Source organism: Carettochelys insculpta, chromosome 15 (genome assembly GCF_033958435.1).
Source record: "Carettochelys insculpta isolate YL-2023 chromosome 15, ASM3395843v1, whole genome shotgun sequence".
Classification (NCBI taxonomy): Eukaryota; Metazoa; Chordata; order Testudines; family Carettochelyidae; genus Carettochelys; species Carettochelys insculpta.
In genome coordinates, this window is record NC_134151.1 from 34,445,794 (window position 1) to 34,458,242 (window position 12,449).

A 12,449-nucleotide genomic window follows, 5' to 3' on the forward strand; every position below is an offset into this window, starting at 1 on the left:
TTTCGAAGTGCTGTGGCCTCCCGCATGCTAATGAAGCGCTGAATATGCATTTCAGCACTTCATTAGTAAACTTTGAAATGGCCATTTGTGTGGCCGTTTCAAAGTTTGGGGCTAGTGTAGACGTAGCCATGCACCCCTTTGCATTCTCATGCAAATGATCTCTGGGGGAGACATTCCTCCCAGCCTTCAGCAGCATTGTGTTTGTGCTGCCACATTCCTTACAAGTCATAGACTGAGGAAGGAAATGCTGCTCCCAGAAGTTCTGACAGGGGAAAATACTGTCACTGTCAATGCCTGGGGCCTGAAGATTTATTGATAAGAACTGGTACGTGCCATAAACAGGAGTGATATTAAATGAGTCTGACTGTATCTGGGAGTGAATTTTACAACTCTCTAGTGTGTGCTGCTCTCTCTGCCTCACTGAAGTCTACAGGCACATTTCCAGCAACTCCCACAGTCTCAGTAAGTGCTCTCCTGAGGAGGCTGTCAATGGCCACGTCTATGCTAGCCCCAAACTTCGAAATGGCCACGCAAATGGCCATTTCAAAGTTTACTAACAAAGCACTGAAATGCATATTCAGTGCTTCATTAGCATGTGGGTGGCCATGGCACTTCAAAATTGATGCTCCTCGCTGCTGCGTGGCTCGTCCCGACAGGGCTCCTTTTTGAAAGGACCCCACCTACACCGAAGTCCCCTTATTCCCATGAGCTCATGGGAATAAGGGGACTTCGAAGTAGGCAGCATCCTTTCGAAAAGGAGCCCCGTCTGGACGCGCCGGGCGGTGGCAAGGAGCGTCAATTTCGAAGCGCGGCTGCCGCCTGCATGCTAATGAAGCGCTGAATATGCATTTCAGCGCTTCATTAGTAAACTTCGAAATGGCCATTTGCATGGCCATTTCGAAGTTTGGGGCACGTGTAGACACAGCCCCTGTGTGTTCAGCCCACTTGCCCTTACACCCAATCTCAGGGCCTCCTGGGCAGGGCTTTAGCCCCTTGCAGGTGAGCACTCCTCTTGATGCCTCAAGAAATCTTTACTCTTACTCACCCACCCCTGCCTATTGGGCAAAGGTTCTTTTAAAAGTAAGCTTAAGTGGGACCAGCTAGCCCCAATTTGCCCAGGGCGGCTCCCTCGGCCTCCAGGTGCTCATGTTCTGCTTGTTTGCCTGCCCTTGATGCCCATTCTCAGTTTCTGGCAAACAAAGGCTAGGGACACCATCCCTGCCCATCCTGGCTAATAGCCTTTGATGGACCTATCCTTTATAAACTTGCCTAGCTCTTTTTTGAACCTTGTTATTGTCTTGGTTTTCACTACATCTTCTGCTACCTATTAGTTTCATGTGGTGGACCATCCTTCTTGTGTTATGAGAAGGCATAAATAACACTTCCTTATTTACTTTCTCCACACCAGTTGTCCTTTTATAGACCTCTGTCATATCCCTGCTTGGCCATCTCTTTACATGCTGAAAGGTCCCCATCAGATTAATCAGATCTACCTGCACGAAAACAGTCAGGTACATAGGCCTCCCTGGGTAGACGAGGAACCCAAGGACACCCTATCTTCTGGGAATATGAGGCTGAGCTAAGTGGGGTGTGTAGCAGATGCTGAAAACATGCCAGCATGCAATGAGTTAAAGCAATACCTAGGGACTGAACCCTGCCTTCGTGGCCTGGCCAGATGTGGTGTCCGTGAGAACCAGGTGATTCCTGAGTGAAGAGACCCTCTCTGCTGTGTTCCTTTCCTCAGAGATAGAGGCTAGGACCCTCTATTTCCTCCCATTTCTGAAGGGTTGTGTTGGAAGGAGGCAGAGCCTCTTCCAGTATCCTTTGACAGGCCTTTCAGCTGAGAATGCCACAGGCCTCAGCAGCCTGGACACCCACTCAGCAGCCTGCACGCCCGGACAAGGCACCATAACTGGCTAGTTACAGCCACAAGCATTCACAGCCACCATTCCCCAGGAAGAGTCAGGGGGCTTCCTCAGCTAGGACCCTGTCATTTGGGGAAGGAAAAGCACAACCCCTGGGGCCTTCCACTCAAAAGCCATCTTGTTTGTGGGTTCCTCTAGCTGATCGCTCGTGGTCCCAGAAGGTCTCCATCTCTTCGCACAATGGGAGGCAGCTCCTGAGTGGCAATGTGTATGGATTCCAGCTCCATGATGAGACTAGCCTCTTTAGGGAGGCTCTATTTTTTTCTGCCTAGGGTGGAATACATTTTGTCATGTGCACCAAGGCATGTGCAGATGTGCACCACAAATACAAACACATGCTTCCGGCTGTGGGCACTCTGCTGATCAGCTGGGCTGCACCTGAATCTGTCCTGGGCAGCATCCCACACACTCAGCCTTCAAAGAAAACTGGTCATAATCCCTGGTTGTCTTGGGCGCATGTACTTCCCACTTCCTTCAGGGCCTGCACAAAGCCTGGACTGCAGAGCAGCTGTTGGCCGCTGTGGGAGTGTAACCATGCCAACAATGATTGCTGAATGAATAGCCAATAGCAGCTCACCCTCCCCATAGGTGGGCGTAAAGGTTTATAAACCTAGTCTTGCCACTGTGTGCTGGACACACATACATACAGCATCAGGCAGTGCAGCATTACCCTGTATGATAGGTGCACTGTATCATAGCTGCATTGCCCTATACAGTATGTGCAGTGTGTCGTGTGTACTGTAATCTGGTATAGTTTGCAGTGGCCAAAGATATATTATAGACAATTGCCAAAAAGCAGGATCTTTGACTCGGCTGGACTGTGGGGCGGGGGGAGTCCAGAACATACTACTGATAGTGCTCATGTCTCTGCTGGATGAAATGACCCATGCATGATTACGTGGCTATGTCCCCCTTTACAGCTGTGGTAAACCCGAATGCTTATGTGGCAGAAGCTCCCCTGGGCTTGGTGCTAGGGAGCCCGTGATTCCTTAGTTCCATCCATGAAGTCCCAAAGGTGCAATTTAGCTGGGGGGCAGACAGCATCATTATCTCTCTCAGTAGCGTCCAGCCTGCGGCCAGAGCACCAGCCCTGGAGGCTCCAGCTCACAGCCCTGGAGGGTGATGCTCTTTTGAGACCATTTGATTTTTTAATTGAAAATGTGCTCCCTGGACTGCCCCTTTGGCACCTTTGAAAAGGAAGTGGTTTGACCTGGAACCACTGCTGTGGGGAGGCCATATAAGGCCCCACCTGCACAATTGCCACTGGCTACTTCAGCTCTGAGAGGAACGTGATGCAGAAAGAGCAGAACAGGGCAAGGAATCAGTCCCATGGAGGTTGGGGTAGGCGGAAAGAGAGAGAAAAAAGAATATATCATGGCCCAATTCTAACACCTGGGATTGCTCTTTCTTCTCTCCCTTGGCTGGGTGGGTGGATGAGGAGTAGGACGCAAGGCTGACACCTGTCACTCACAGCTCCTCCGGCAGGCACTTGAACAGCAAGCAGCTGTCACTCTCTGCCCTCTGGAGCCCATGTGATTTACTGGGACTGTCTTTTAAAGTGCTTTTTAAAATTCTTATTGTTCAACGCAACTGTTCACATTGTAGCAAGAGCAAAGTCGGCAAGGGAGTCACAGGAGAACTGCATATCCATTCTCCTGCACGGTGTGATCTGAGCTCAGATCCAGGGTATGTCTACACTGCATGGAAGATCTACCCAGTCAGGGTCAATATTCCGGAGCTGGATTTTGCACGCCTAAGGGGACATATGAAATTGAACAATCATGGGTCAACAGTCAACCAACATGCTCCTCACTATTGTGAGGAGTAAGGGAGGTTGACAGGAGAGTTTCTTCTGTTGACCTCCCTCTATGAAGGTGACAGGTAAGTTGACCGCAGAGAAGATGATTTTAGCTAAGCAATTGCCATAGCTAGAATTGCATATCTACAATCAACTTACACACCTAGCATAGACTGAGCCTTAGATAAGGCACATGGAATTAAATGTCAGGGCACTCCCCTTCCACACACACACACACACACACATTCCTGGCTCCCTAACATAATGTAGTGCAGGATAGCTAAACCAGTGTACGTGCCCAGAGAGAGGAACAGTCCAGAGAGCTCGTTACCTAATTAATAAATTTGTTAATCTGTAAGATGCTACAGGGCTGCTTGGTACTTGCGAAGCTACAGACTAACATGGCTTCCTCTCTGAGTCCAGAGCAAGAGAAGCTTTTCTCAGAAATTGGGCTTCTTGGCCTCACTTCCCTGACACTCTCCTTTTCCCCCTTCCAGTCTGCTCGCAGTTCGCCAAGGGCGTCTATGCCATTTTTGGGTTTTACGACAGGAAGACAGTCAACATGCTCACCTCCTTCTGCGGGGCACTCCACGTCTGCTTCATAACGCCCAGCTTCCCTGTCGATACCTCCAACCAGTTCGTCCTCCAGCTGCGCCCAGAGCTTCAGGATGCCCTCATCAGTGTCATCGAGCACTACAACTGGCAGAAGTTTGTGTACATTTACGATGCTGACCGGGGTAAGTGGCAAGCAAATGGGCTGGGTGGGTGGAGCATGTCTGTTTCTCAGCCCTGGGCAAAACAGATGACAGGTCCCTCAGGAGAGAAGGCCAAGCACAAGCAATCTGGCCATCAAATAGGGCAATGATCAGTCAGGATCCTGTTTTCAAGCCATCGCCTAATGCCACTGGGTACCCCACATTTTTGCCCATGTATGGTTGGCACTTGGGCTACAATGACCAACTGCATGTCCATTGGCCATTTGCACGTGCAAGCATGGAATTTTCCTGTGCAGCGGAGAGTGTTGGAAAACTCACTGCATTAAGTGAACCCCAGTCACGTAGGCTAAGTCTACACTAGGCAAAGTAAGTCGACTGCAGATAAGCAATAATAGCTACGGCAGTTGTGTAACTAGAATAAACCTATCTGTGCTCGGCTTACTTGGCTGTCTGTACTGAGGAAGGTCAACAGGAGAGTGCAGGAGTCAACCGCCACCCCTGAGAAGTGAAATTTGCTCGTCATTACCAGATGCGTGAAAACAAACCCCAGATGATCGACCCTGGGTAGGTTGATCTTCCAGGCTAGTGTAGGCATAACCTTACTAAAGAGCGTCACTGAGCTTCTAAAACCCAATTATCTGGATTCTAAATTTGCTGCTAAGAACCCATTTTCTTCCAAATAACAAACAGTCCTATAACATCTGAAAGCCAAACAAATGTGTTTATTAGGTACTAAGCTTTCATGAGACAGATCCACTTCATAAAGCTCATCATGAAATAAACAAATGTGTTAGTCTTTAAGGTGCCACAGGACTGCTTGTTATTTGTGAAGCTACAGAGCAACATGGCTACTCCTCTGAGCCTTTTTTCACAAAACATGAACAGACAGTGCCATTGCCGTGCTGGGAAATGAATGCAGAGGCAGAGTGGGATATGTTGGTTAAAACAAGGCGACTGGCCAGGGCCATCCTTTTGGTTTATGGTGCCCTATGCAGAGATGAGGGGAGAGAATGGAGAAGCAGCCACTCCATGGGATGGATGCTGCACTCTGGGCTGCATGAGGCTGGAGTAGGGCAAGAAGGCATCGGGGTAGGAACTGCAGCACCCCCATATTTTACATGGGTTCCCAGCTGCTACCAGCCCTGCAGCCAGTCTCATGGGGACTCAGCTGCCACCCAGGCCTCCATCCCCAGGCTCGCACCCTGGATCCCATATATGCAGCATGCAATTGCATAGGGCATCACTAAATTTGGGGCACCAGGTGTCCCAGGTTTAGTGGCACGCTAGGCAGCAGTGTATGCTAAGAACGGCCCTGAGACATTTCTACCCAGATGTACCATAAATTCCACATCTGATCCTCAGAAAGTGCTTTGCTTTCTCTGCCTCAGTTAGCCCACCTCTCAAATGGGTACAAATCTACAGGTGTGTTGTGAGACTCAGATTTGCTGGGCCCTTAGGCAGGAGAAGGGTTTTTCATAGTGTAGTCTGTGCCCTCAAGGGAGAGCAGGATTTCTTCCTTGAGATGCTCTGGGCTGGACATTCAGCTGCACAAGGCAAAGAATAAAGGCAGTGTTGTGCCTCTACATGCCAGTAGGGAACGAGGGTCAGGTATGTGAGTTGAGCTTCACAGAGGAGCACAGCAGCAGCGGCATCTCTGTCCTTCAGACAGGTGTTAACTAAACACGTCTCTAAAGCGGGGGCTGTGTTTACGTGTGGCCCCAAGACATGTTGTTCACCACGTCCCACGCACAGGGTGGCCAGGTTCCACTGGATTCTGGACGCAACGTTGGTTTTTTTCCCCCTATTGGTACTACTAAAGTGACATGCACATAAATCCAGGGCACATGAAGGGAGGTGTGTACTGACTGCACACAACACTGACTGTGAGAGCCATACACTCCCTCTGCGTCCCATCAAAGCTCTGCCACACGTCAGCTGGCTCACCCTGTAAATCCTAGGCACACAAGTGCAATGAGCAAAACGCCCCTATCCTGGAAGACTGTCTTGGGTACGACAGTCTTGTTGGCCCCACTGAGGTAAAGGAGGACCACTTGTGCAGTCCACTCACTAGCCTAGGTTGCCCGTCACTGTCTTAAATGATTGATGTTTGTAAAGCATTCCAACCACCCCCAGTGATAGGTGGCATGAGGGTGTCATGTATTTACCTATTGCTGTTGTATTTAGCTGGTATATCAAGAACATCTAATTGAGAGGGTGACCATACCTCTGACGTACTGCCTAAGTCCGAGCACTGACGCTCTAAACCGATAAAGGGTGGGACTGGAAATAATGGCACACCCCTGAAATTAGATGCCCAAGGTCAAACAGCTGGTTAAGGAGAGCGTCAGGGTTAAAACCCAAGACTGGGTGCCAGTTCCATGCCCTGTCTAGCAGATCACCCTGCCACAGCTGGAGGAGGGCTGGTCTGAGTGGCAGGGCCTATAAATGTGAAATATGGAGATAATATATGATTGCAGCAGGAAAGAATGCAAAGAAGAAGTCGGTGTAATATCGTTTGGGCTATGCAGCATCATAAGTCCCTAACAAAGCTCTAGAAAGCTTTTAAAACACAAGCCCCCTTCCAAAGCAAACTACAGGACCCTGCAAAGGCGATGGGAAGGTTAAAAAAGGAAAGGCTGCCACACAAGAATTAAATCCTGACTCCCTCCTTGTTCCCCGTTTCTTGTCTCTTCCCAGGTTTATCCGTCCTACAGAAAGTGCTGGACACAGCTGCTGAAAAGAACTGGCAGGTGACAGCTGTCAACGTCCTGACCACAACAGAAGAGGGCTACAGGATGCTCTTCCAGGAGCTGGAGAAGAAGAAGGAGCGGCTAGTGGTGGTGGACTGTGAGATGGAACGGCTGAACGCCATCCTTGGCAAGGTTGTTCTGGCAACAGGCTCTGCGGGAAGGGACTTGCATGTGTTTCAGGCCTCTTTGCTTCTCCTAGATAAGTTCTCTTCCTAGTTTCCTTTATCTGTGCTGCATTGCAGAAGGGCACTTCTGACGGGAATCACAGCAGGTTAGGTCCACTGTGCTGAGAACCATCTGTCTTTTATTATACAGAGGAAACTGTAGAGCTGGAGGAAACCTAGGATGCTGGTAGAACTGCTAAGTCAGCAGTGCTGCTCCAAGGTATTTTTTCTACAGTTACTTGTCTGACTCATTTGCAGAGCCAATACAGCAATTGTCTCGCCCCAGAGTGACGGTTCCATGTAGCCCTAAACGTCCCGGTGCACAGACACGATCACTTTTTTAGTCTCTCTAGTCTTTACTTTATTCCCCTGGATTCAGACATGGGAGTGGGGCAGATCTGTGCATCAGAAATGGGAACCCCCAGGATCCTTCTCTCCTGCTGCTCTGCTCCAGAACAACACTTGAGGATTTTGCCTGCATTTCTCTGTTTAGTTTCCTCGAAACCAGCCCCAAATATTGTCCTCGGAGCCACTGTTTGGGCCTTCCACACCTCTACATGGAGCATACGAAGCACTTAACACTGCATAAACAGCTGGTCTATTGTCCACTGCTTATCATCATCTCTCCCTTATCTTCTGCTCCCGCACTCTGTTGTACCCACCTTTCATCTTCTCTTGCCTCTTATTTAGACTAAGTTATCCGGAGCAGAGGTTATCTTTTCATTTTCTAGGTGTTCAGTGACTAGCACAATTAGGCCCTGAGCCTCAACTGAGACCAGTAGGTGCTACATCAAACATAATAGAGTGAGTAGGATTTTCCCCTAAACAAGCTTAGTGCTCCTGCAAGGGGCCATATTAACTGTTCTGGAGAATAAGGTCCTTCCTGTAACCACAGAGCAATCAAAGCACTTCTTGACATGTCATAGACAATGAAAATCTGGCTAAAGCCATGTAAAACTCAACCCTCCATCAGTGTCTTTCCTTCCTTGATGAGTTTATTTCCTACAGTATTTATCTGCTTTTGAGTAGTAATGATGCCTTGTCTGGGCATTTCAAAACCTCTTTGTTTTCTCTTTCAGTGCTGTTGTATCAAGAGATTCTCTACTTAAGCACTGTCTTCATGTTACACAGGAAGGCTGTGTCTACACTTGCCCCCAACTTCAAAGGGGGCATGGTAATCAGGGCCACCGGAGATTATTAATGAAGTGCTGCAGTGAATAGGCTAATTTCCCCCCATGACAACTTCTAAGTGCCAAAGGCCTACACGCATATCGGCACTTCAAAGCTTGCCACTTCGAAGTTGCCAAGGGGGAAAATTACCCTAATGAAGTGCTGTGTATTCCCTGCAGCACTTCATTAGTAATCTCCTGTGGCCCTGATTACCATGCCCCCTTCAGACTTGGGGGCAAGTGTAGACACAGCCAGAGAGTCTTTTGATTTTAAACCACGTCAGATATTGGAGGAAGAAGGGATATATTTTTGTGTAATTAAGGCTGACCAGGCTATTTACAACCATTTAAAAGCCTGTGTGTTTTATGGTTTTATTTCAGTTTGTCAAATGAACCCACCTTTGAAAACAAGCCACAAAAATTTAATCTGCATTTACATTAAAATGGTCCTATTTTGCAATTAAAGTTTTTCATTCTGCTTCTCTTTTCTTGGCCCAAACTCTCTTGTCACTTAAAAGAACAAATTCACACAAATCAGTCCTCAAGACCACACAAATCAGGCATTCAAAAACCAGCAGGAGAGCAGGTCAGCCTCCTTGCACACTTTGTGTAACAGACTTGAAAGTTGCCATACAAAAAAAACTTTCAGAAACAGACTGCAAGGTGAAGCTGTATAGTTAGAATTCAAACCCCAGGTTGTGAGTTCAGTCCTTGTGGGGGCCTTTCAAGATTCTGGGGCAAGTTAGATTTAAATTAAAAAAAAAATCTGTCAGGGATGGTGATTGGTCCTACTATGAGTTCAGGAAACTGGACTTGGTGACCTCTCAAGGTCCCTTCCAGCTATATGAGTTATGTATCTGCAAACCTGACACTGTAGGCTGGCTCTGAATAGAGACGGGCAGTGGCTAGCTCACTGCAAAAAGTAATTTGCCCTCTTTTGCCATTCTCACCTTCTCTTTGACTGTTGGGAGTGAGGTACCTCCATCCTGACAGACTTGTCCTCATTAGCAGTAGTCTTGCTCTTGGTAATGTAACACTCCCATCTTTACTTTAGCTACAGATCCCTGCCAAACTGTCCTTTCCCCCTCACGTGTCTGACAAAGTGGGCTCCAGCTCACGAAAGCTTGTGCCCAAATAAATGTGTTAGTCTTCGTTGTATGGAGACTCCTCATTTTTTTTGCTAAAACAGACTAACATAGCTACCCCTTGTGAACTTAAATGATGTTGGTTGCTGCTAAAATGGCCGTCAGGAGCAGAAGGTTCAGAAGCATCACTATGAATGAAAAATGCAACTTTGTACACGGTGGGGTGTGGCTTCATGGTCAGTGCTCAACACTCAGCTCTTTTGGAAAGCTGGCTACTTAGTGTGGTGGCTAAGCAGGGACTAAGGTGGGAAACATGACCCAATGTGACAGAGCACCATCACAGCATAAGGTCTGCATGCAGGCCTCTGTCACTCACAGGCCAGCCAATGGGAGGGGGAAGAGGGACAGTTGCAAGGGCTTGGCAATTCAAAGAAGCCCCAAGGCCCCAACAGTTGCTGCTGTGGCAGCAGCTGCAGCCCTGGACCCTTTAAATTGCTGCTGGAGCCCCAGGCAGTGTGCAGCACAGCCCCACCTGACACACTCCACATGGCATTCAGGGGATGGGGACGACACATTCAGGCCATGCTGAGGGCCGCTGCCCCTTCTGCCCTTCCAGGACCATGGAGTCCCTGCCACACACACACCTTTTCCAGGAGTCAGTCAACTCACTTGGTCACTCAATTCCATTTTTCCCAGCAGCCCCTGGGATATTCTAATCCTGAGTCCACAGAGTGCTCTGCAAATACACTTCCAACAGGGCCAGAAATGCCCTGACATTGCCTCTGAAGCGGGGTCTGCTCATGGGGTGGGTGTTCCATCACAGGCAGTCATCCAGAGCCAATGTCAGCTCCAGCTTGAACCTAGGTCTCCTCAGGTCAGCAACCAGTCTCTTTGCTCCATGCACCAGAAAGTCTTATTTACAGGGGCTGACCTTTCTGACTCTGTCTCACCCTCTTTGGGCGCATTAATGTATTCAGACATCTGCCTCAGACTCTCACTGCTATTTCTACCACCGCTGTCATCCTAGTCCTCTGCTTTGTGAACATTTGATCCCTCCTGAGTAGAAAGCTGAGGACAGCCCTAGAACACCAGCCTTGCACTCGGCCCCCACAGATATCCCTCCACTCTTGTTCTCTTTCTCCCAGATACAGCATTCATTTTGTGTCCCTGTGGCTGAGCTCTTAAGAGCTCAGTTCTAAAAGAAATCTTCCCTCAAGGGTTAAAGGCATGTGAGAAACCAATCTGGTTTGTCCTTCACCCACGTCTGTGGTGGGGCATGATATATCTAGGCTGAGGTAACCATCTTTTGCAAGCTAGCCCTGCTGGCTGGTGGCAAGATTTCCACAGGGCCACACTGTGTTGTCTTAATGGCAGAAATAAGTGTTTGGATTCCATCAAAGAGCGATGTCATTTCTTCTCCGAGGCTCATTAAAATGAGTAACTGAAAATGTCTCCTCTCCCCTGTACCACTCTCAGAGAGAATTTCTCGCTCACAGACATCAAGCTCTGCCCATTAAGAAGTGGGAAATGGACCCTGGATGGCCCGAGCGAGACATCAGCATGCAGCCCGCTGCTGACTCTTTCCACGTTCAGACTAAGCGATAAATGCGATTATAACCACGGTGTGCCGCCCTGGGCTAAAAGCATTAGGACTGAGCAAGCACTTTAAAATAAATTAAGATAGCAAATAACTGTGTGAAACACAGGAGGCAAGACACGTAATTCATGTGTATGAGTTGGTAGGTTTACAGCTCAGTGAAAGCTGGTCTGCAGCCCTCTCCACTGAATTGACGTTGATACCCTAATGAAATGAAAGAGGGATAGTTTTGGTGCAAGGAACCAGCAACCTCTATTATCCTGTTTAATAGCCAAGGGGGCACTGGGGAATAAGATCATATCTCCACTTCACCATATACATTCTGCTTAATTTGTAATGGAAGAAGTGCTGGGGCTAAAGCAGTTAAGTGATGGAGCGCAAACTATTTTTTTTTCACTTTTATATCTAATACAGCAAACCCCATGGTCCAGGGGGTATGAACTGCCAAGCCCTGGCAAGCCCTTGCATATAAGCACTGCTTATACCTCTGATCATTTTCAGGTCCATCCACGAAAGATGGGGATTTACTGCACAGGGCTGTGTCTCAGTTGACTCAGTGGAAGGGGGAACAGATTTCTAATTTTCTTCCCCAAATCTAGCCCCTGAATCATAAATCCTCTGACTGAGGATGCAGGGGCATTGAAGAAATCTGCTTTTTATGAGGGATTATGCTGACCTGGAGCAGTTCACATTCATCTGCTTCTGTCATATTTAATGATCTCCCGCAGGAGGACTGTGCCGCGTGAGAGGTGGCGGAGGCTAACTTATTTGTATCTAAAAGTGTTAACAAATGTATTCTCCAGCAGTGCTAATTGAAACTGGGATATTAGCAAAGGGAGCCAGGCGAGTTTTAATGTTATACAAGAGCACTGCTGCTATGAAAAGCTAAGGTAAATGAATCAGTTGCTCAGGAGCAATAATCCAATGATTATGAATCCATTTGGTGATAATTATAATGGCAGGGATCTTTATCGGGTTTGGTGTAGCGCTCTAGCAGACGGCACATGAGCGCTGCTAGTTCTGCTGGTAGTTCCGAATCAGTTCACCACACCATGGAACTGAGATGTTGCTCGGCCTCCTTAAAAGCCGTGTCCAAACGGAACATGCTTCCCCTCAATAACTGGTGACTCTTGTGAGGAAGTGCTTGTTGTTTCCTCACTGGGTTTTTCTGCGTCTGATTTGGATCATATAGGGATTTGATCTTTGGCTTTAGAAGTATGGTAAGAATTGAACTCCACTGGTGGG

The 12,449-nt window shown here is 48.2% G+C and overlaps 1 protein-coding gene across 5 annotated transcripts in view; it reads left to right on the forward strand.

The window, feature by feature from the left end:
* The window catches only part of GRIA1 (glutamate ionotropic receptor AMPA type subunit 1), a 242,143-nt gene that overhangs the window by 118,505 nt on the left and 111,189 nt on the right, over positions 1 to 12,449 (forward strand). For 4 of the 5 annotated variants that reach the window (XM_075009943.1, XM_075009942.1, XM_075009944.1 and 1 more), the window contains 2 exons: positions 4,221 to 4,460; positions 7,137 to 7,321. In XM_075009943.1, coding sequence (XP_074866044.1) covers positions 4,221 to 4,460; positions 7,137 to 7,321 — 425 coding nt within the window. The remainder of the gene's footprint in view (positions 1 to 4,220; positions 4,461 to 7,136; positions 7,322 to 12,449) is intronic. The other variant, XM_075009945.1, reaches the window with a different exon arrangement.